Here is a 25,268-nt window from a genome sequence, read left to right as displayed (position 1 = left end):
CACATCCTGCACAACCTGCTTTAAATTTGATGTTATCCCTGCCTTGAACACGGGGTCGGACCAGATTGCTTTCACCTGTCAATTCCACTGTATTTTTTCCCTTGATCTCTGTAACTAGGACTGAAACTGAGAAGGTTTAAAAACTATATGGAGGAACACTACCCCACCTACAAAAACCCATCAGAGTACAAAGCTTCTGTTTGAATTTGTCTCTAAGGAAGTAAGGTTCTCGGCAGCTAACTCACCCTTTATGGACTTCTAGCCCAGGGGAAGTTCTTTAATTACCCCTCTCCATTCTCTTCCTCTTCTTCAGCCTTGACAGAAGGCAGGGGAAGTGTGTCACATTTGTTTAGGGACATTAACTACTTTCCCTCCTTACTCTCAAATGAGATTTTGTCTTCATATATTGATAAGCTGATGGGGAGGGGGAGTAAACAAATTTTAAAGAAAAAGAACAAAAAAGAACGAACTTTTTTATTTCAATCGCTAGCATACCTCAATATTGCATCTTACAGAAACACCTAGAACAAGTACACATGCAAGGAGCTTTCTGGTTCTCAGCCATACACAATTCAGAAAATGATACAGGAAACAGTGAACATGCATATTTGTTTGATGAACAGAAGTGTTCAAATTAAACTGAAGTGGAGCACAATCCATATATAGCAAACCCCCATTTCAGTTAGCTGCTGTGACCTAAGTAGGCAATTTTGTGGAACGTGCAGTTATTTAACATCACACGTTGAATACTTCTGTCTCAGCTTTTACCAAGCAAGCTTCCCTGCTCCCTTAATCTTCTAATAACATCTTCAGGTAGAAGCTCAACAGCTCTAACAACAACAAACTCTCTACTGAGTCAGATGGCTGTAATATGAGGATTAACTAAAGTCCTGTCCTTTCCACTTCTATCGTAATTAATGGAGGCTCATATTATGTTCCAGAGCCTCTGGTGGAAGCCCTTGGGCAAACACACAGGAACCAAAATGGAAACAGAAAAACAACCAAACAAGAAAACCAAGTACCCTGCTGAGCCCCTCATTGTACAGATGCCAAACAGCACTGTCAGTCTGCATATACACGCTTAAATCCAGGAATAAAAGAAAAAGAAGCAACACCATAACTTTAAGGAATCAGCTCTCAAAAAAAGATTAGCAGATGTGGCTTTAAAAAATGTGTGGTTTTTTTTAAAAAAGAGAGAATCATGTTTCCATTACAGAAACTGCACTTTGTTAGCTAACAGAAGGATTAAGAGCCATACCACTACAAATTCTGTCTCATGGCCGATCTTACCCAGCGTAAGAACCTGGACAGTTTGGTATAGACACCGTATTTGCCTTTCTTTGCACATCCTTCTCCCCAGCTAACAATTCCAGTAACAAAGTAAGTATCCTTATATCTGGTCACATGGGGGCCCCCACTGTCTCCTTGACAAGCATCTTTTTGCTCCGTCTCATAACCAGCACAGAACATGTTTTCGGTTATTGCAAAGTTAGTGGATTGCTTGCAAGTGTTCCTATCAACATAGGGGACTTCAAGCACTTTCAGTTTCTTGGACAGTCGTCCACCTTCAAATTCACGTCCAAAGCCACTAACCATCCCAGATTTTTGGTTCATCAGAACTTCATTAGCAAAGTCTGCTTCAGGGAGGCATGCTGCGACAATGTACTCAGAAAATGTTATGGGTTCCTTCAGCTTTATTAAGGCTATGTCGTTATCGTAAGTCTCGGCGATGTACTTGGAATGAACAAGTATTTTGTCCACAGTATGCATCGTTTCAGACTGCTCTTTCTTTTCTCTGTCCACTTCACCTGCATGAGGTTATTGAAAAGTTTATTAATATGGAGACAGCACAATTAAAAACCTTGACAAAGGAGGAGATTAGCATACCCATTCCTAACACTCTGTATAAGGCTTTACACCACACAAGTAAACTACAAAAATGTATTGCAATAGTTATTAGCAGTGCCTGGATCAATTTCAGTTCCAAGCTTTTGTCCATGGAGATTTTGGTGCCAGTTTACATAAAGCATAAACCTAGTGAGCTAAACTAACGCAACTTTGGGAGGAAGCTCTTACAGGAGCTTGAGCCTGGCTTGTATCAGAGAAGAGAAACTGGCCAGGGTCAAGACCAAAACAGTGCAAATATAAAGTTTTGTTGATCCTGTTTCGTGCCTCACGAGTGAGGCTGTCATCATTTGAGCCTGCTGCTTCTTCCTGTAGTCAAGGTGTCATATACAAACAAATCTGCATGCTTCAGGAATGATTAGCTTTCTGAAGAAGTACTACTGTGATTAATACAATGCTAGCTGATATTTCAAGAACATTTGTTCTTAATCACTTCTAATTAGCTGGCAAAAAAAGAAAAGGATGTACCATTTTCACCTCCCATATCAGCTATCTCTGTTTTTACAAGCAGAATGTCCAGAATAACAAGAAATAATAAAAAGCAACAAAGTAGCAAATCATAACAAATCAAGTAATATGACTACACCTCACAGAAGATTCAGAACACAGAGAATTAGTCCAGAACACATGCTCAAACATCAGAGGAGTAAAATAAATAAGCACTTACCAACAACAACTTTAATTTCTTTAGATTGATTCATACAATGAGCTGCAGTAAGTATAAAATTTTCAGTTAAAATAGTTCCACCACAAAACTCTTCCCCTTCCTCATTTAACAAAACAGCCTACAAAAGAAAAAGAAAAAGTGCAGTAAGTGCAGAATTAAACTCAACAAGCTGTAAACAGGTAATTGATTTCTCTGCACACGATATATATGCTTATTACAATAACATTTACTACTTGGCAGGTATCCCCTAGTATTGCATACACATGAGCAAGCATGTGCTACAGGATCTTGATTGTCTTTACATGATGTAGATGTTTGGCTTCCACCTCACCTCACTCCCAGTGGTTAATAATGTCTTTTAGGAACAAGCTACTGATTGAGCAGGGATAGTGCAGCCCCCAAATCACATTTACCACCCCAAAGAATTTCTGTCCAAATTCTATTCCCGTTTGACCCTTCCCTTAGTGTCCCAAATACAGAAACTCATTTTGGCTGATCCAAACTGAGGAGGAAAACGTTGATGTGTGAAGCAAATGTATGCTTTCTTTGACATGCCCTCAGGTATGCTACCTGAATGGGCTGCTGTAAAACAGAAATGGAATATAATCTACAAAAATTACACTGGTAGGCCAGCATGACTCAAAACCCCTCCTGGTGACAGCATCATCAACATTGTAAGGCTGCCATCTGCAAAACAGCACATCTAAGTGCTCAGGTTCCTACAACTCATCTACATCCAAATACAAATGGCCTGCTACATGGGTAACATTCAGAAAGCATCCAGATTACATGAATTGTTACATGCTTTCCCTCAGAAACACACTCTGCTTACATGCAGAGCACAAACACCAGCTTTACCTGCCATGGACACTCTCCAAGAAGACACTCATCACCACCTACTATCCTGGTAATGACATGTGGATTCCTGTTACTTGTTCCATTTCCAGGACTGATGGTTGGGCTTTCTGTGGTAGTAACAATGTCCTCCTCCAAAACTGTCCCATTTGTGGAAGGGCCATCTTGATCACTAGTTATGTTCCTATTTTCAGCAGGTAAAATAACTGACCTTTTTTTCCTTTTTACAAAAACTCTTCCACATGGATACTTTACTGCAAAGACAAGAATGTAAAAGTTAGAGATGGACAGAAGTGTCAGCACAAGAAGAAATCCCTTAGCACCACCATTTCACAACAAAACAGTTAATGCAGATGTCCTGCTCTCAAAATATTAGGAAAACCTTGGCAGATGCAATAAATGAGAAAGACCAGATGGTTTGAAAATAATAGGCATCTTGTAGTCCTAAAATTCGTCCCTTGGTTCAGTCTCTGAACAATGTTTTCAAAGCATTTAAAATGTGAAACATCATCTTCAGTTGCTGACATTGCTATACTCATGTACTTGCTCTTAGTAAACCCATCTTTATTAAGAAAGTAAGTGAAGTGTTTTATTTTAGGACCAACAGGGCTCAGGACAGAAATGTATTATTAGGGGATATGAAAACTGACATCAGGAGCATATGTTGGCTTATCCTCCCTCCCCCCTGTTAAAATATAACAAAAATGTATAAATGTAAATAGCATTATAGTTTCATAGTTTCATAGTTTCATTCAGGGTTGGAAGGGACCACAAGGATCATCTAGTTCCAACCCCCCTGCCATGGGCAGGGACACCCCACACTAGATCAGGCTGGACAGAGCCTCATCCAGCCTGCTCTTAAACACCCCCAGGGACGGGGCCTCGACTACCTCCCTGGACAACACATTCCAGGGTTTCACCACTCTCATGGTGAAGAACCTCCTCCTCACATCTAGCCTGCATTATAATTATTTAATTATTAATTTATTAATATTGTATTAATTATTATTTATTAATAATTATTAATAATTATTAAAATAGTAATAAAATATTAATTAAATAATTAAATAATTATAATTATTATAATAATTAAATAATTATAATTATTTAATTATTTAAATAATTATAATTACTTAATGTAACCGATTACTATTTGATTATGTTAACTAAAATCTAAAGCAGGAAACTTTGTGAGCTGCTATTTCTTATGGAGTATAAATGTCTATGTAAAGGAGAAAGAACTGCAATCACTTTTCTCCTGTCAACAATGGACTCTTCTCAGGTAATTCTGTGAAAGGCACTTTGCAAAGGGTTCCAAATCATCTAAATTTTGATAAGTCCATTGCATCATGTCACAAATGGAAGGCTTTGGAAATCAGTTTGCCTTGGTGTTAGATCTATGGCACGTAGAATACTGATGGTTCAAAAGACATTCTTAAACTGTGAAACAAATCTCACCAGCATTGCTATTAGTTTGTTACATGGCTTCATACCTGCTGAAACACAGTGTTTGCCATCCTCTGCTAGGGTATACCCTTTTGCACAGGAACACACAACAGCCTTCTGAACACTTTTTTTGATGCTGCAGAACTGCTCACAGTCACCATTGTTTATTTTGCAGTACTTTGGTATCACTATAAGAGAGATGTTTGAAGAAAAATTGTAAATAAGCACTGACTTCACAGAAGACCTCAAAGTTTACCAAATTAAACTGCACTCTTTAAGCAGGATCTGTATCTCCACCTGTAAAATACCTGAAGCACAGCTTAGTAAGAACACAAGTGGAGCTTAGCAAGAACATACTTGCTAAGTCCAAATGCGCCCAATGGCCATGTCAGGGTGAGTTTAAAATGCAGAGATAAAATGCCAGTGGTGAAATGAATAAAACACTGACAGACAAGTCCACATGTTGGTAAATCCTCACATAATTCCTCCATCCTGCCTTTAAACACAGCTTCCCATCACTCCCTTCAGTCCTTTGTCTGAACTTCAGGTCCACACTCTCCATTTTTTACTTCTTGGCTACTGAGAGATACTTCAGGGACATCATTAGGGTAGTAGCTGTATGAGACAGAAATGGGACTCAGGAAGGATTTATATTAAAAAACATGATTCCTTGCAAAGCTGAAGAAGTCTCTGCATTGTTTACTGGTATCTGCTTTCTTTTTCACTGTGGTGAACTGAGAAGAGGAGTTGTACTTCAGAGCTTGGAACAATGACTCTTTAATATAACAATCCTATGCTTATTAGTTTTATCATCATATTTTGGGGATTCAAGCTCATGCAAAGACACTCTATCATAACTAGGAGGACTGTCGTTGGAGCAAGTGTAACTTCAGAACATTCATTAACACTATTCAGCTGTAGAGCCACCAGGGCCTTGTGTTTCTGGCACTGTCCTCCAACTCATCCTTGATTGCCGTACGATTCTACCCGGTTTTTGAAGATGCAAATAATGCTCACTAAGAAAGAGTTAACTATGATTCAGTTCCCTGGAAATGGATTGCCATAGTTCTCCAAAGCAGAAACCTACCAAATTCACAATTCTTGCCTTGATAACCATCCAGGCATGAGCAAGTATAGGAAGCAATTCCATCTTTACAATGTCCACCATAGTGACACGGATTTGAGCTGCACTGGTCTCCATCTACAAAAACAACATTTGTTTAAGAGTGTAAGTTTTTTCAGTGAACTCTGAAGGGGTGCTGGTTTTAATTCACAGTATTTAGTCTTTCCTTTGAAAACATCTGTCCTGTGAGTTGCCACATTCCAGACACAACAGTCTAAATGCAATCTAGCTTTGGTGGCAACTGTATGATGCCATGTACACAAGCCTTTCTACTTAGTAGGAAGATAAAGTAATGCATCATGGTCAGAGTATGCACCATTTACAGTAAAGACTGTAAATGCAGACAAGACATTCCTACCTTGCAATTAGTATCTAAAGATATTAACCTTTTTGCCTCTTTCATTTCCATACAATTTGTACACAGTAAGGACAACTCAATGTTTATTTCTTTAAAGGTCATTTCATCGCTGCTGCGTGTGCACCTGCAGTGCTGTTCATTTCAACAAACACACATCAGAATATTAACCAGAAGAAAAACAAACCAAAAAATGCTTTGCAAAGCCCTGCTAAATTCATGTGTGCAGGCCAAATTTCCTATTGTATCTCCTGAGGTATAAGCTTCAGCTGCAAAAAAAATAAATTAGCTCTTAGCATGCACTCTGCACTTCTGCACTGGGACCTCCTATATTTGAAAGGTAGATCTACAGCCTTTCTTCCATTCCATGACCTAGACACAACAGGCTGATCTGACTCCATGGCCACAGCCACATGTACCTCACACAGTTACATGTAGTAAAGTGAGGTTGCACTATGCTTGCTGACATGTCCCATGTATCAGCCCTTTCTCCCACTCCTGCACTGATGCCCACAGACATGATCGCTCTCATTCAGTGACCTGCCGTAATACAAGTGTCTCCTCATCAAATGACCCTGCTGGGCTCTTCTGCACAGTTCATTAAGAAAAGCAAGATATCTGGAGAAGTGACATTTGCTTAATAATTCATTGCTTCAGGTCTTCAAATTTTCGTATTTTACCAGCTGTTCTGCCTGTTTGGAGCAGCTGGAAGAACAGCAGTGTTCATGGAGGAGACAAGATTCAAGAAGCTTCTCATCCTAAAGATCCAGTTTGGCCTCTGACCTCATCTGCTGAAGTTTTATCTGCCACATCTGCTTGGCTTTGTGTACTGCCACAACATCTCAACACCCCTTCTGTACCTGTACATGGCCAAAACCAACAGTGTTCCACATGCTGTGTCTGCGTGGTCCATCCTCAACAGAAGGAAGGTGAGACCACCATTTACCAAAAGAAAGACAGACTTGAAGCCTGAAGCACAGCTCCTCATTTCTGCCTCATCTGCAGTACCAGAGCACTCCATTCTGCAGAGATCTTAGCATCCTACTTTAGTTTTTCCCTACACTCTGATTCTCTGCAACACTGATGCAGGCTTTGCTTGAAATTTCAGCCTGTAGGTTGCAGAGCTCATCCCCTGCTTACAGGATTGTGAAAATCTGCATCTTCTGTGTGGCAATTGTCTTTAGTGTTCTGCAGATTCCAAAAGACAAAGCTGAAGTGTCTTTAATCAACATTTCTGAGGTACTTCTAATATGGAAGCTGGCCACATACTTTCTGGGGAACATAGTACCAAACACTAACACACAAAAAATCTGCCCCTGCATAGTGACTACAAAGACTAGAACCCTAATAAATACAACTCAGACCTTTAAAACCCAAGAATCCAGAAAGACTTGATGGGTAGTGCCTGCTAATCTACTGACATATCTTTCTTGAATGTCAAACAGCTTTGTAGAAAAGACATCCTACAAAATGCTCTGTAATACAGGAATACACAACAGACTGGCATGGAAGGTGTAGTTCACTAGCAAGTCACTCTGCAACGGAGTTTAATGACTTTGTGCTGGCCACAGCATTTAAGTGCCACCCTCATCTAGGACTATTGGCATCAGGAATTCCCCTATCCAGAGCTGTCCCTCTGGAGGATAACTGACTGGCAGAATCACATGCCCAGTTTCTGCTCTCACTGTCCTTTGCATGCCAAGGGCCACTGTCCTGTTCTCAGAGAAGACAAAGATTATCTCAACACTTGCGGGTAGCTGAACCTTGCCTTCAAATGAAGCAACTGGGTTCAAGCAACAGCAAGGCAGTAACTCAGATTCCTTCTTCAGAGGAAACACAATGTAAGGGTGTCCAACACTGAAAAGAACAAGGGAGCAGGAAGTGGTTCATTAAGGTGTGCATCCTTTTTAACCTTGCAATAAGAAGGCTTAATTCTCTAAACAAATGCAGCGTGTTTCTTACCTACATAGATGTTCCAGAATTCCTCCTACAGGCCCGTGGGGGAAAAAGGGGAAAAAAGGAGACAGAAAGAGTTAGATGAGAATTACTTAGTTCTTCAGAAAAATATTGGAGCTTTCATACAGTTGTTTAAACAAATATTTGCATTATAGGCACAGCTGCTACCCATCTATAGTGCCCAGTTCTACCTAAACAAGTCTCATACAATTTTCAGATCCATCTACAACTCCTTAGAGTTCAAATATCTTTTCTGCTGGCCCCAGTCTCCATAACTATCCCATCTCATTAACTCCCCCTTGAGCTTGGGAACAGATCACATTTCTGTCTAAAGTTGAGCAGCCAACAGGGTAGGGCAGGTTACGTAAGACTCACACATACAAACTTCATCCTGTGTGGGCAACTTAACATTAAGGCATGTAAGAACTGTCCACAGTATATATTCCATCAGTTTGGATACTGACAAAGACAGTCACAAAAAGATAAACACAACAAAGCTGCCTGAGGTAAGTCTGACAAAAATCTCAGCCTTCCCATGGATTCTCCACCTAAGAAGTCTTGACTATATTCATGACACTCAGCTATGCCATCCAGAGGGTCTGAATGGGTAGCATCGAGGTATTTAAAGGTCAAACACCTCACAGTGGAAATTAAACAGATCAAAACAGGTAAAAGAGTGGAGGAGTTAACATGACCCAGCCTTGCAAGAGCTAAATTAAGATTTATCAGGAGTTTATGCCTTAGCAATTCCAACCACACTCTTTATTCCTTAAGTGACTGGGAGTAATTTTTGAGTTTTGATGGTCAGCTCAAAAAACCTTAATATTATTTTATAAACACAAAATATATAGACTTATGTCTCATATTTACTTCATCCTTACAGTTTTCTCCTGGTCTTCAAAGGCTTCTCTTGCTTCTTCTTTTGAGCAGCGCTCCTCAATGCATTCTCTTTCAATATTCCCTTTCTTAAATTCTTCCAAAAAAGAGTTAGCACGCTTTGCTCTTTCCAAGAACTTGTTAGCATTTTCTTTCTTGATGAATACTAGGCAAAAGAGAAAATCATACAGCCATCAGAAAAAGTTTGATGGTACTACAGAGTCATTGGAAATATGTAAAGCAGAAACAAAACCAAAACAGACCCTCTGACTCTACCCATACACAACACTGCCTGCAGGGTTAGTCTTCACATAGGCTAATACATCTCAGGATCTCTCAAAGCAGTCTCTCTCTGAGAATCAGCAACTCCAGAACAAACTGTAGGTTCCCAAAATTATCTGCTACTATATTTAGTCTTGAAAACAACAACATGCAGGCTGTAGCTGAGGGCTTATATTTCTGGTGCTCCTGCTCAAAACTCCAGTCTTGAACAGAATGACATTCTCTGAAGGCCAGAGAGACTGCATTCCTTGATTTGGTTTTAAAGCTCACTACCAGGCAACACCCCTACCTGCTCCAGGTGCTTGTAGCTTAGAAATTAAATGCCACACAAACTTAAGATGCAGTAATGTATCTACTGAACAGATGGGAAAAGCCCTTGTATGAGCTCTACTGCCCCTCACACCCCAAATTCCACTGCACTGGAGTCTTCCTTCCCTTAGAAATGTTAACACACTTCTCTAGCAGAAGTAAACAAACATCAGCTTTATCAGGAAAGTACAGCCTGAGGTCAGTTTGCTGGGCTGTTTTATTTCTTAAAAGCTTGGTATCATAGGAAGTGTAAGACCTGCTGCCTTCAAGTTCAGGATGCAAGTAGCTGTTGATTTAAACTGAAGGATCATAGGCCTTACACTGAGCTCAGCTGCTTAGCTGCATGAACAGTGTTACTCTCCAGTGGCTGGTGCAGACATTACCAGATAGGAAAACCAGAAACAACAGTGGAGTAAATAAATGGCTAATTCTCCCATAAACCCCATATATTCTGGGAAAGTTTGCTGTGTTTGGAAGCTGGCATTTAATTATGTTCTAAGCGCCTGGAATTTACAGCAAAAAAATACTTTCCAGTCATAGTCTGGAGTGTGGAAAACTGCAGTGCTGCAGATGGGGTTTGAAGGTCAGTGGCTTATGGTCAGCGGGCAGCTTGCATGTGCCTTCTGGGCTATTCTTTATGAAGCTCGATTCAGCAATAAGTTAACTTGCTGATTGCAATCATCATACACCCTAATATCCTCTAAGGACACACAGAGGGGACTTTTCTGCTTTCACTGAAATTGGTGGGTCAGTCACAGGGAGCCAAGTTCTGCTAGTGCTGTTTATATTAAGCAATCCCATAAAGCCCATGGTTAATTTCCAAAAAGGCCCCACTCAAGGAAGGCTTACAGAAAGCACTTGTAACTTGTAGGTCAGCAACTGTTAGTTCATTCACCCACTATCTTATTTGTCCTTAAATCCCTCTCTGCAGAGACAGCAAAGTGACAGGATGCAGCTGGCAGGGTTATCGCCTCTTGGCCTTCACATCACCCAAGTATCCTTGAACTAGCTAGTTAGTCTTCTGAGACTGGCTGTTCCCTTTACCAAGCTTTCTGTTCTTCTTCCATCTTCAGAGACATCAAGGAGCAATAGGCATTGGTCAGCTGAAGCAGCACATTCCAGAAACATAAGGAAGACCTAATTTTAAAGCCTAAGCAGGCTGACTCGCTGAAGGAAGAGTTAATGACTTTTGAAAGGCTTTCTGTCACTGCTCTGGACCTTGGTGTTGACCACAGTGACACAGAGGGACATCCTCCTCCCCTGCTGCCTAGCCTTCTCCAAAGCCAAGACCACCCAACTAAGCCTTGGGCAAGCTTCTCCTCACAGGTACAAGCACCTCAGGCTTCAAGAAGCATTGCCCTCCCGGTGCAAACGGTGGGGAGGGCCACCAATGCTATTTTATAGAGGGGAAACAGGAGGGCTCAGGAGCCTGGAAAAGGCCTCGAGGGGCAGTGGCGGGACGCAGCACCGCTGGGGCTCGAGCATCTCGAGGTGCATCCTGGAGCTCCCTGCCCCGGACAGAGCTTGCCCGTCTCTCGCCGGCGAGCGAGTCTCGGCACAGGTGCAGACAAGCCTTCATCCGCTGTGGGAACCGAGCCCCCAGGGCAAGACATCCTCTGGGATGCTCAATTCTTCCCCTGCAGCTTCCTGACAGCTGCAGCCCCCCGCGCAGGCAGGGGCCGGCAGGGTCCCTCCTTGGCTGAGATGAGAGGACTTCTGCCCCTCTCGGCCCCCGTGGTGGGAGCCCCGACCTGCAGCAGCGTCCCGCCACCGCCTCCCGCGTTCCCCTGACAGTCCCTCAAGAGCAGTGAGGAGGGGCCATGCCCACCTTGCCCTCCCAAGTAAAGAAGGTGCCGCCTTACCCCCTCCTTCAGCACGGAGCTCGCCCGCCAGCGCCGCGCAAAGCAGGAGGAGCAGCTGGCGGCCGGCCATGGTAGTGCGGACCCCGCGGCTGCTGCTCCGGTGGGGTCGCGCCGCGCCAGGACAGGACTGAGAGAATGGGAGCCGAAGCCCGAAACCGTCACAACCTCGGGCGCAGAAAGACTGAAGCGTCGTTGCTTCACCCTGCCCAGAAATAGCGGAAGCGCCGGGGAAGGAGGAGAGCCGCCACAGGATTTCTCAGCCGGGGGGCCAGCCTGACGAGGAGGCTCTTCTTATTTATGTTTCTAGTTTGTGTGTTTTTTTAACCCAAGGAAGCCGTCTTTTTAAATTGTAACTAACTTTCCCACCCTTTTTTTTTTTTTTTTTTTTTTCCCCCTTTTTTCCTTCTCACCATTCCCGTGAGATGGGCAACCTCAAAACCCGGCATGCGTGGTCCCGGCCCGGCGTTGACCGGTGTGGGGCTCTGCACCGGGCCGAGCAGGGGCAAGGCCAGATTCCCACTCTAAAACAGCTGCCAGCTGTGCAGCTCCCACCCGCGTTTCACACACCCCAGCACCCTAACCTGCCGGCTCCGTGCTTTCGACACAGAGAGCCTAGCGACCTCGGCCTGGCGTTCGCCGGGCGTCAGTCGCCATCTGCCTTTTTTTGGGGAGTTTCCCCTCGGTTGTGCCCTGAGAGGGCTCTGTGCACTACGGAGGCCACGGCTTTGGTGCTTGCAGAGCCTGCCGCCGGGTCTCCTTCTTGTTCGCTTGGTTAAAGCAAGGTGTTATATTTAAAATATATCTAAACCCCATCTCTGTTTTGAAAAACTCGCTCTGTGTAGACATTAGTACTGGTTCTTTTCTTTCATAATTTCCCCCATTTTCTGCAAGTTGGTGGTTTGTTCATAAATGTCAATATTTATGCTGGAACTTTACAGAGGAAAAATGCTATGGAATGTGGAAAACCCAACACTGTTCTAGCTTGAGGGGTTTAAAAGGATGGTTTTGCAATGCTGAGAGTCTTGTCTCAGTGGAAATGAAGCTTTATTTGCAGCTTGTTGCTCCTAGTCACCTTTCTCCCTGCGAGTATTTTCTGCTGTTTTATATGCTTTTCATATATGCTACTCATGCTGAAAGACCTCTCGTTTCTCAAATCTCTAGAATCTGATGTCTTCCCCAGTTCAGTTCACTAATGAATAATATTGTTCTATGTCAGTAAAGCAGGTTAAAGGATACTCAGTATTGCATGGCATACATACCAGATGTCAGTGTTTTCTCCTGATAGTAGAGTATGGTCAGTTTTAGGTGCCTTATTTAATGCTTAGGTTTTGTGAGTGAGCTGCTATTCCGCACGATTTGAATGAATCCAAAGTGTAAGTTTTGCATAAGATACTTAAACTTTTTTTCTAATCCGGTCAGTTTTATCTCCCTCACCTTTTCACTGTTTTCATGCTTACATTAGAAGGTGCATTTCTTAATAGTATAGCTGCTGGCAATTTCTGAGCACTTCAGGTTCTACCATTTATGCATTAAGGCTTTGGAGAATGATCTTTAGCCAGTGTTTTGCAGATGGTCAGAAAATTATCCTATTCTGGGCTTAGATCTCAGGACAGACTGTACAGTTTAGATTATACTGGACAACAAATGAATCGAACATTCCTTTTAATTTGCCTTCTTCTGTATCAATAAGCATAGTACAAAGGTAAAGATAAGATTAAATCAGTGGTATTCTTTACCACATGTAAGGTTAAATATTACACATAATAGTCTTGCTGCAGTAATTGTTGGTACAAGGCAACAAAAATCAAGTTTTTCATAGCGGATCTGTAAATCTGGAATTAACCTTTTCCCAACTTTCTTGACCCAGAGACTCTACAGTTCCTCCCTGTCAAATCTGCCTGTTGCCACTGCAAATTGATGAAGGAAACTACTTTAGCATAAGCTAAAAGGAATAGTTTCTATTTCTTCTGCTATTGCATCAGGACCCATCAGCATAGGAAGTTGTGAAAGCCAGAAGGATAAATGTGTTCAGAAGAGATTGCATACTTTTGTGGACAACAGGTTCATTCATGACTGTTCAACCTAATGCAACTTCTGGCTCGGGAAGTCTGTACATCCCTGATTGCCAGAAGTTGAGAGGGTAGCTGGAGGAAATGATTATGGTGTGCTTGTTGTGTTGCTCACAGTCTTGCAGCATCTAGCTCTGTCCCTTAGCAGAAATGGAGAAAGAGAGGGACTCTGAGTCCATTTTGTTATGATGTTCTGTGCCCATGTGACAAGACACACAAGTTTTCAAACAATACTGATAGGGAAGTTATTTTATATATTCAAGTAGGCATTAGGTTGGTTTCAAATCATTAATATGGGTGTGGTTATCACCCATATCAGATTACTAAGATAATGAAAGGAATGCTTCAACAGGAAAATGGCACAAAGGGATTGGGGAACAATGATCAGGAAATGCTCTGGTTCAACATAATTAATCCATGTGCTTCTTCAGCCAGTCAATGTATTTGGATACCCTTGTGTAAACCCCATAGCTGCCTTTAACTGCACAGCCCTTTCCCCAGCTGACAATCCCAGTCAGAAACCAAGTGTTCTTGTACTTTGTAGCATGAGGTCCACCACTGTCTCCCTTGCAGGAGTCTTTAACACCAGTCAGATCTCCTGCACAGAACATATTCTCAGTAATATTTAAATCAGTCTCCTTTTCACATTCTTGTGTCTTTACACGTGGCAAATCAACCCTCATCAGAACTGAGGAGGTGGCACCTCCATCTAGTAGGCGACCCCATCCACTCACTGTGGAGAACTTGATGGAGGATAGTTCGTACACTGCAAACCGTTTTTCAGGCAAACATATTGGCACTATGAAGTCTGTGAGATTCACCGGTGTTTCCAAGTTCAGGAGAGCAATATCATTATTGACTTGTCCATATATGTATCCTTCATGAATGATTATCTTGGCAACTCCACTTTCTTGCTCAGTTTTCTCATCATAATTTATTTTGTGTTCACCTGGAAAAGTTATTAATAATGGGTCATGTCAGGCAGCTCCCTGATTCCTTGGAAGTTAGAGGAGATAGGGAGTTTCTGACGCTTCTTAAGGACAAATCCATTATACTACCAAAGCCTGCACTCTTTATCTTTCACTCTAGTTTATCAGGATGAGAAGCTGCCACCACAACCACAGCTCAATAACGTAAGGAGGGGATGATACATACCCAGTCTCACCCGCAGCTGTTTAGGATGAGTATACTCCAAACAGTGAGCTGCAGTGACCACCCATTCTGGGGAAAGAAGGGTACCACCACAATTTTCTTTCTGATTCTGTAGTATAAGGGCCTGCCAACATAAAGCAAATTTTTGTATTATTATCAAATGTGCTTGACTTGAGTCTCAGCAGAGTTTGGTTTCACATTCCTTTTTGCTGTCACTTTAAGCAGCTCTCTTGGACAATACTGTGCTGACTACATGGAGAATTTAGGAGGTGGAGTTTTCCCATTGATATTTTCTCCATCTTACAGTATGGACCCTGCCTATTATGGCCAAGAGTGTATCATTGCAAACTGCAATTAAAATTCTTGCTGTCAGTGAGGTTAATGGACTAAGACACCAGGAGGTAGAGGAGATTGTATTACCACTCCACGCCTATGAAAGCCAGCACTCCAGAACAAGGCTAAGACACATGACTAAACCAGGTTGATCTGCTGGCTGTGGATGAAGAGGGAATTTGGGTACCCAATTGTGGATTTTTAACATGATAGATTTAAAACAATGATTTTAACATAGTGGTTTCATAAGGAAAGAAAGAACAAACCAAAAACCAATGGAAGATTTCTGAAGACTTACCTGCCATGGACATTCACCTGGAGGACAGATTAAACCACCTACTATTCTCCCTTGTGCAGTTGCATTTTTTTTGGCCAGCACTGGTATTTTTCCACATGGGTATTTCACTGGGGAGAGGGGAAAAAAAAAAGAAAAGACAAAAGACAAAGTGTGATTTTTATTGCAATGAAATGATAGAAAAATGCAGCTCAGAAGCTAAGTTGTTTGTTTGGAAACAGCCAGAAGTGCTTTCACAAGTCAAGTGCAGACCCATACATTATCCTTGACATATATTCACCTATTACAGGAGGTTGCAAACCAAACCTGCTTAAGATACACGTTAACACAATGAGGCAGGCTGCAGCAGAAGTGACTTTGTCAAGCTTTGTAGTCTGCATATTTTTCATGACTCTGCTGACTTTATGTCAGTTGTACCAAGTGGACACCATCCACAGCATGGTGAGACACAGGGCTTAAGCTTAAGTATGGGACATGAAGCTTGGTATCCTTTGTTTGAGTGTACCCAAAGATCTCCTCAGAGCAGACACTATGCCTTCTGGTATGCCATGTGTCAGACTCTGGCTAGTTTGCTTGGGTCCAGAATATCTTTGATTCTTCTAGACCACACATCTTAGTCAAAGGTCTGTTTTTAACCTGAACAAGCATGTAAAGTTTGGGAAGAAAAGAAATAAATCTGTAGGACTGAACCTGTGACTAAGCTGCAGTGCACTAGAAACCTTGGTGGTTTTGGTAGACCTTTCACCCAACAGAGTTCTTTCAAGAAGAAGAGGTTCTACCTTTGGTATTTTTCATGTGCCACGTGGCTGTGCTGTAACTCAACACACTGTCCTTTCCATCCAGCTATCACTGTAGTAACACTGTGAAGAGTGATTGTTTTCCATCACATTGGGAGCCAGGGCACTATAGTCTATGCTGAGCTGAATCTGACATCTCTGTGGATGTGTAATAGTCTGGATGTGCTGATCACTTCAGTTGATACAAAGACAGCATAAAGCTATCACAGGTACAAAGGCAAGATATGGAGAAACAGGACTAGCTCTTTGGTGGCAGGTGGTGAGAAAACAGAATAGACATAGTACAAACACAGCCCCTCTCACTCTGTCTGTGGGGCAATACAGGTTTGGGTGTTTGAAAGGGCCTTTGTAAGAGGTGATGAAAGGACAGCAAAGGGACCGGCAGTTACATGGTTTGGTCCACAAGAAGCAAGCAGCAACAAATACATCTTCCTTGAAGGGGAGGACATGCTGATAAGCCTGTGGGGAATATTGAATTCTTTGTTCTCAGCTTTTGACAAAAGAAGCTTCCCCATCACGTGATGCTGGAGACTCTGTTAATAAGGGATAAAAACATTAGTAGACTTTTTTTTTTCCTAATGAAACTGCTGTTGTTGAGAGCTTGGTTGTCATTATCAGTTCTCTGCATGAATGCTCCATTGAGGTGTGTGTAGGGGGCCATTACCCCTCAGAATTACTTCACATGCTCCCTGCAGCTCTGTCTGTTGTGTTCATATCCCCAGGAGTCTCTTTTCCTCTTCTAATAAAGTAATTCAAGTAGACATCTGCAACAGAGGCAGATGCCAGCTTGTGTATCAGAAAATAATAAACTTGTGCTACCTGAGGCCTGGTTGAAATGTACCTTGTCAGATGACTGAGGGAAATATCTAGCCATAGTATCTAGAGGAATACCAAAAATGTATTATTCCTACCAAACAGGAAACCAACCAACCAACCCCCCCAAAAAAAACCTAGGTTTCTTTGGTTTTAATAGACATCTTTCTCTCTCAACTCTTCAACTGAAATAAATACCGTAATAAAATCTATAGTCACAATTTCAGATTGGAGATCCAACACTGCCCAAAAAAATATTTTCCCATCATGGGTGTAAGCTAAAACAAAAGATAGCTTCTGATGCCCAGAGCCCTTCCAGAGACCCCTCAGCCAGACCCCAAATCCCTGACCACCTGGCCATGAGCTTGTCTCTGCTGCTCATTCTTCCCTACTAGACCAGTGACAAGAACACTCTCCAAGGAGGAAACAGGGCTTCATCTCCCTCCTCAATCACAGCAAATAGGATGTTTATACTTAAATTTCCCATGTCCCAGAGCAGTGGACCTCCGGGACCAGGAAGGAAAGATCCCAAAGGGTCCCAGTTCAGTGTGCACACTTTGCCAGCTGCTTTTCTGGAGGTATTTGACTTCCACCAGAAACTGAAACATACTGCTTGGAATTCTGCCCTTTAAAGAGAGGTGAGGAACTGATGGTTGAAGTACCTTGCACCTCCTGATGTTTTTATGTTGAATTTGTTTCTTCCAGAGCTGGCTTAGACATAACATTGGGCTAGTCTTACCTTGGGGAATGCAGGACACGCCATCACTCGCTAAAGTGTAATCATCTGCACAGAAGCACACTCGCTTTTCAGACTGCTTGTCAGCACAGTACTGTTCACAGCCACCATTGTCATAAATGCACTTCAGTGTGTCAGCCACGGCTAAAGTCAGAGAAAGAGCATTTTAGGTTTCCAAGTGTGGGTTTTGATGCTTGATGTGAGTCAACTGCAACTTGAAATGTTGCCAGGGAAGCAAGGCAGCAAAGCAGATTTCTGTGCTTTATGTACAGCACTGCATCAAAGTACCTTCCTTTTGGAAAAAAGCTAGGTAGGTCTGGATCTCCAGGGGTTAGGGAAAAAGGGACTGTGCTTAAGAAACATACACCTAAAATTATTCATGGATGGCTCGGCTATCTAAAGGGCAGAGGTGTAATTCTGTGGTAACCATTGTAGTATATGACTGAAAAACTATAGTTATTTTGTATTTAACCATTTGGCAGAAGGGTATTCTGGGATGACCTGGTTAGACTCAGTTGCCTTGTTTGGTCTCAGCATGTTCTGAGGGTATAAGTGTAACACTCAATGTGCAGTGCCCACTGAAATCAATGGAAGATGTTCATTATCTTTAGTAACTACTGAATCTGTCTCCTCAGGCTTTGTACAATGCATATGCAGCATGGTTCCCATTCAAACTGCCCTGAGCTTCTAAGTCAAAGTAGCTTCAGAACTTTGAATCACAGAATCATTTTGGTTGGAAAAAAGCTTTAAGATTGTTGAGTCATCTAATTCTACCAAGTCTGGTGCTAAACCATGTCCCTTAGCACCACATCCATTCATCATGCACTTCCAGGAATGGTAATTCAGCCACCTCCCTGGAGAACCTATTCCAGTGTTTGATAACCCATTCGGTGAAGACGCTCCTTCTAGTCTAAACCTCCCCAAGTGCAACTTAAGGCCATTTCAGAAGAGACCCACACCTACCTCACTACAGCTTCCTCTCAGGTAGTTGTGGAGAGTGGCAGGATCTTCCTTCAGCCTCCTTTTCTCCAGACTAAACAACCCAAATTCCCTCAGCCACTTCTGATGAGACCTTTTCTTCAGCCCCTTCAGCATCTTTGTTGTCCTTCTCTGGACCCACTCCAGGACTGCTCTTGTACTAAGCATCTCCAAACTGAACACTACTCAAGGTGTGATCTCACCAGTGCTGAGTACAAGGGCACAATCACTTCCCTGGTTCTGCATGTTACGCTATTCCTGATACAGGCCAGCATACCATTGGCCTCCTTGGCCACCTGAGCATTCTGCTGGCTCATGGTCAGCTGGCTGTTGATCAACACTCCCAGGTCTTTCTCTAATAAGCAGCTTTCCAGCCACTCTTCCCAAGCCTGCGGCATTGCATGGGGTTGTTGTGATTAAAGTGCAGGACCTGGCACTTGGCCTTGTTTAACCTCATACCACTGGTCTCAGCCTATCCATCCAGCTTGTCCAGGTCTCTCTGCAGAGCCTTCCTACCCTCCAGCAGATCAACACTCCCCCACAGTTTAGTGTCATTTGCAAACACACTGAGAGTGCACTCAATTTCCTCATCCAGATCATCGATAAAGATGTTGAAGAGAACTGGCCTCAATACTAAGCTCTGGGGAACACTGCTTGTGACAGGTGGCCAATTGGATTTAACTCCATTCACTACCACTCTTTGGGCCCAGACAGACAGCAGTTTTTAACAAAGCCTCCACCCATCCAAGCCATGAGCAGACAGTTTCTCCAGGAGGATGCTGTGGGAAACTGTGTCAAAGGCTTCACTAAAGTCCAGGTAAACAACATCCACATCCTTTTCCTCATCCACTAAGAGGGTCACCTTGTCATAGCTTCCTATGTTTGTCAAGCAGGACCTGCCTTTCATGAACCCATGCTGACTGGGCCTGATCATCTAGTTGCCCTGCATGTGCTGCATAATGGCACTCAGGATGATCTACCTGCTCCATGACCTTTCCTGGCACTGAGGTCAGACTGATAGTCTATAGTTCTGCATCCTCCTTTTGACCCTTCTTGTAAGTGGGGGTCATATTTGCCAATCTCTGGCTAGCCAGGGCTGCTGGAAGTGATGGAAAATGGCTTGGTGAGCGCTTATACCAGCTCTTGTAATACCCTCAGGTGCATACCATTGGGCCCTGCAGACTTGTGTTAAGTCTACGTGGTGCAGAAGGTCACTAACCTTCTCCTTTTGGATTATGGGGGCTTCATTCTGCTCCCCATCCCTATCTTCCAGCCCATAGGGCTAAGTATCTGGTGAACAGCTGATACTGCTTCTTGAGACAGAGGCAAAGAAGGTATTGAGTACCTCAGCCTTTTCCCCATCCTTGATCACTAGAGTCCCCCTTGTATCCAATAGATTATAGAGATTTTGGACAGGAAAAGAAAAAAAATCCACCTTTTGTCTCAGACAGTGCATAAAAAGCAATTGTTTTTTTTACAAGGTCACCATAGGGTGATAATTATCTTGCTGCCTTGCAGTGCCTGACTGCCAGCTGGTTAGGTCCATCACACGATATCGTGGGCAGTGTGAGCAGTAGCTGTCAGGGCTAGGATCATACAGAATGATGATTGCTACTGTTTATATCAATGCCTCGCATGTGAATTAATGATGGCATTTTTATTTTGTTAAGCTAAACCAGAGCTGACCTTTTTCGCAGCTTTTGCCCTCATATTCAGCAGGACAGCGGCAAACGTAATCCTGAAACTGGTCATCACAACTCCCACCATTCTGACAGGGGTTGGAGTCACACTGGTTAGGGTCTGTAAAAACATTCAGTATCAGCCTGGCTCACATGCAGAGCTGTAGCACTGGGAGTGTTTTTTGCGGATCTTAGAGCATCCCAGATGATCATACCAGAATAGATGTGCCAGAACTCTTTCTGGAAGAAAAAGATGTGAGATTTAATTAAAGAAAAATTAACTCAGGTTAAGGCCTACAGTTCCTGTGGCACAGGAGAGGTTAAAGCCACAGTGATGGCCCTTTTCCTTTGTAATTTATCATAGTCAATATCCATAAAATATTCTAAATTATTTTCATATACTAATAGAGAAGGGCACTGTGTAGCACACAAAAATATGTTACCCATCAATAACCTCCATATTGTTCAAGAAGAATTGACTGAAACAGATGTTGCACAAGACAATAATTTAAGGTATTGTTGGGCCAGGAATTACTGGGAGGGTGAGGAGATTACTTAGAAAGCATCCAATTTCCCACCATCCCCTCAACCAATATGCCCTCCCACAAGTCACTGCTGCTGCATATTCCCCTGTAAGAGAGAGTTACAAATAGCAAGAGACAATATGTCTTTTAGCTTTGCTTTCATGTGTCAAAGTACATTCATGAGTAAGAGGACTCCATCTGACAGTGACCACTCACCCAGCCCCATGTTACTTACTGTCCTTTCATCATCATGGTAAATCTCTCTTGCTTCCTCAAAGGAACACACTTCTTCCATGCATTCTCGCTCTAGTGACCCATATTTTATCTCTTCGAGGAAGCTGTTGGCTCGTCTTTGCCTTTGCAAAATGCTGCTTGCCTCTTCCTGCTTTAGAAAGACTGAAAAGCAGAGGCATGATCTGTCATATAGCTGTGCTCTCCAGGCAGACAGGACAGGGAGGATGATTGCCCCTGAAACCTTTCCTGCTTCCCAAGGTTTTTCTGAGACACTTTAGCAAAGAAATGGGCAAATGGGAAAGCCTCCTTTCTCTGGCTTGCCTCCCAGGTAAAGTGGCATCACATGAATTTGTAACAGAGCCCAGCACTGAAGACAAGATGTTGCATTACACCAGTGCTGTATGTCAGTGACTCCTCAGGTACATCAGATAGTAGGTCTCAAGATGCACAGCACAGATCCTTTTAGTTCCATGAGCTGTAAAGGCTGTTTCACTTAAGCAAGCACTGATGTGCTGACACCTGTTTTTTCTGTACTTTCTACAGTAAGTCACTTGGTGACAGGTCATCCCTTCACCCACAGTCACACGTTGTCTCACACCCCTTTACTCTTTGGACCTGTTGAAAGGACTTACTTCACCACTAGTAGACCACAATTTTAAAACTATTGTTTGCATATCTTTAGTTTTATTCTGTAAAAAGTAAATGTTAAGGTACATAAACTGGAAAATGCTGTTTGCATTTCCTAATAGAGCTTGTGGATGGCTTCCAGCTATGGCCAGCACCATAGATCACAGCCACAGGGATCTTAGACCTGTGCATCAGTGCCATGCTTTGGAACGACATTGGGTATCTGGGTTAAATAGCAGGCATCAGCAGAGCTCATGTCCTAGAGCTACACCAAGTTGCAGCTGACAGAACTGTGCATTGAAAGAGCCAACACCGTTGTCACCACGCTGACCTGCTCCACAGCTTCGAGATACAAGCACATCACACAACTATGCCCTCCTGGTATAAGTCAGCTTAAGGAACAAGAAGTCCAAGTACTGTGGTGTACTTCTACGCCATGTACTACACACAATAACTCTTGAAGTAGTTCATTTTGCATTTGTTTTCTACTCCATGTCAGGAAGGAATTTGAAGCTTCACGAAAACTTACCTTTAAGCACTTTTACCTATTTAACCTGGGATTGTGAATGGGTTTGGGGATTGAGGCTGATGAATATCACCTGCTTTTCCCTCAGGAAATTCTCCATTATATGACCCCTGAGAGAACAGAAGTTACCTCCTATTTGCTGGAAGGGCCCTGAGGTGGTTGCTGGAGTTTATGTCCTCACCAACATGCACACAAATACTGAGAGGAGTTACTTCAATCTGATGAAATGTCTCTAAATATCTAATCAGAACGTTTGCTGAATTACAAAGCAAAATAGTGATAATTTTCCCTGTATTTCAACACTCCTTGAAATGCTTCTTTGCCTCAATTTTTAATAGCAAGATAGGTTGTCTTCCAGACAACTGGCCTTCTGAGCTGGCAGATGGTGTCAGGGAGCAGTGTAGTTCCTCTGTAATCCAGGAGGAAGTAGTTAGAGACCTTCTTAGACACTTGGATCCCCACAAATCCATGGGACCCATCCTAGGGTGCTGAGAGCTGGCAGATGAGCTGGCCAAGCCACACTCCATCATTTTTCAACAGTCCTGGCTCACTGGAGAGGTCCCAGATGGCTGGAAGCTGGCCAATGTGATGCTCATCCACAAGAAGGGTCAGTTGGATGAGCCAGGGAATTACAGACCTGTCAGCCTGACCTCAGTGCTGGGCAACATTATGGAGCAGATCATCTTGAGTGCAATCACACAGCACTTACAGGATGGCCAAGGGATCAGGCCCAGCCAGCATGGATTTAGGAAGGGTAGGACCTGCCTGACCTTCTATGATCTCCTATAATCTCCTTCTATGATCAGGTGAGCTGCCTGGTGGATATGGGGAAGGCTGTGGATGTAGGTGAAGGCTGTGGATGTAGTCTACCTGGACTTCAGCAAGGCCTTTGACACCATCCCCCACAGTAAACTCCTGACCAAGCTGTCAGCCCGTGGCTTGGACAAGGGCACTCTGTGCTGGGTTAGGAACTGGCTGGAGGACAGAGTGTCTATGTTAATAAAATACTGTGTGGTGTGCACTGAATTTATCCCAGGGTGTTTTGTAAGTATTTGCTCACTGTAGGAGTGTCAGCTGGGCCTTCCTGCTGTTATTTCAGAGTTAGTCTGTATGCATTTGATATGTTTTTTTTTAAAAAGGCTTTTAATTAACCTTACACTGCAGATATGTGACACATGTATTAGTGCACAGTCACAGACTCTGACAGAAGAGCATGTCTGGATGTGTGTCTGGGGACACCCTCACTCTCACTTCTATTTTAGTGTTTTCTAATTATTTGCATGGGAAGGCTTTCACCTTTGCTATCTTTTACCAGCTTTGTTCACTGGAGTGCAGAAGACTCAGTCAACAGTTAACTGGGAATCTGAAAGCACCATTTTATTAATCTGGGAGCTGATTTTCAGATGCATACTGGGGCCATCAAGGAGCTACCATCTCATTGCCTTCTGCTGCTGCTGATTTCTCATCAGCTGAATGACAGGCTATTGATACTTTGTTTTGAAAAATACTTCAGTTCAAAATGAAACACCAGTAAATGCAAGTTCCTTTTTTCATGTAGTGGGCAGACAGCTGATGGGTTGCCTGCTGTCTGTGCAGGGAGATAATGGATTCATTTAGCAGTCTAGAGGTGCTTCTCCTTAGTCGGCACAAAAGCATGTGGATGCCATCACTGAAAGCAAACAAGATCCTTGGAATAACTCACAGGCGCAACTGGAGGCAGGACAAACATGCAACAGTGCTCAAAACATGCAGCAGTACTCAAAACTTGCAATGAAAATTATGTCTGAGTAACAGGAAAGCAGCCCATTGCCAGTAAGCACAGGTACAGTCATATCCTACAACATACCTGCATCCAGAGAAAGAGGAATCAGCAGCAGAAAGCGGAGAAACAAAGCCACACGCTGCCTGGAAACCATGATGAACCCTGTGTCCTAGTAGTGTATTGACATTTCAACAAGGACTGTTTGGCCAAAGAGCTCAGCTTCAAATGCTCAGAGCCAGAGGAGGGGCTGGCAAGTCGTGGAAAGAGAAAAGGATCTATGACAGCCCAGTGAGCTGAGCAGAAGGGCACATGCAGATCCTGCAGTGTGCCCTTTTTACACAAGTGGGGAGCTTGGCTTTGAAGCACACTCTCCTGACCTGTGCAAAGGCTACGCTGATTAGACAGGCTGCTACCCTGGGCTTTCATTTTCCATCTAATATGTCTTTTTCATGAGAAACACAAATACTGGGACACTGCTTCTGTATGACTGCTACTGACATCTGTTTTCCCATTTCTCTGTCACCAACTGAAACTCTGTACTTGTGCCTGAATTTACGTGGAGACACTGTTTAACCAGCAAGAGACGCCTTACAATGTTCTCTCCATCTTTACTGCAAGACCCATGTGGTGTGCACAAGTTGTACCAATTGGAAGAGGAGTTGAGCTGATTCATGCTATATTTATTTCCTTAGTAATGACAGGGGTTTGAAGGGCTAGTCTCCAGACAATGTTTTAGCTGGAAGATAAGCAGTCCTCTGATTTAATGGAAATCAATTAATGGCATCAGACTAGACAACATTCTTGATGAAATATTTACTTAAGATAGCAGCAAGGTAAAGAGCATGTTTGCCTATGGGAAGTGAAGCACTGCCTGAAGGCTGGAATATTTTCCAGGCCATTCTCCCCTTCCTGTGTGGAAGGGAAGGAGGGGCCAGCTCTGCATCTGAATGCTACAGCAAAGAAAAGCAACATCTGAGATTTTATTTTGCTGCCAATGCTTGGCCTAACTCCCTGCAGAAGTGGTGGCTGCTGAGGAAAGCCAGGCTTCTGGCCCGTCTTTGCACATCGTGCTGTTTCTTAGTGGTGGTGCCCACAGCTGGAGATCCT

At 43.1% G+C, this 25,268-nt stretch overlaps 2 protein-coding genes across 2 annotated transcripts; both read right to left on the bottom strand.

Moving 5' to 3' along the window:
• Positions 1-456: 456 nt before the first annotated feature.
• On the bottom strand, positions 457-11,931 carry F10 (coagulation factor X). The gene is made up of 8 exons (XM_068136943.1): positions 11,637-11,931; positions 9,189-9,349; positions 8,314-8,338; positions 5,961-6,074; positions 4,921-5,061; positions 3,431-3,681; positions 2,573-2,690; positions 457-1,808 (listed from the first exon to the last, which is right to left on the bottom strand). Exons 1-8 carry the CDS (start codon positions 11,704-11,706, stop codon positions 1,261-1,263), a joined length of 1,428 nt encoding a protein of 475 aa, XP_067993044.1. The 5' UTR covers positions 11,707-11,931; the 3' UTR covers positions 457-1,260.
• A 716-nt stretch (positions 11,932-12,647) lies between these two features.
• F7 (coagulation factor VII) lies at positions 12,648-24,352 on the bottom strand. The gene is made up of 8 exons (XM_068136956.1): positions 24,246-24,352; positions 21,248-21,408; positions 20,704-20,728; positions 20,496-20,609; positions 17,835-17,975; positions 15,489-15,595; positions 14,861-14,981; positions 12,648-14,654 (listed from the first exon to the last, which is right to left on the bottom strand). Exons 1-8 carry the CDS (start codon positions 24,313-24,315, stop codon positions 14,116-14,118), a joined length of 1,278 nt encoding a protein of 425 aa, XP_067993057.1. The 5' UTR covers positions 24,316-24,352; the 3' UTR covers positions 12,648-14,115.
• Positions 24,353-25,268: the final 916 nt, after the last annotated feature.

The sequence above is a fragment of the Melanerpes formicivorus genome, unplaced genomic scaffold (assembly GCF_026170545.1).
Source record: "Melanerpes formicivorus ecotype bairdi unplaced genomic scaffold, bMelFor1.0.p_v2 SCAF_1, whole genome shotgun sequence".
NCBI lineage: Eukaryota > Metazoa > Chordata > Aves > Piciformes > Picidae > Melanerpes > Melanerpes formicivorus.
Note: the sequence above shows the minus strand (reverse complement) of the source record. Positions and strands in the feature narration are given on the sequence as shown.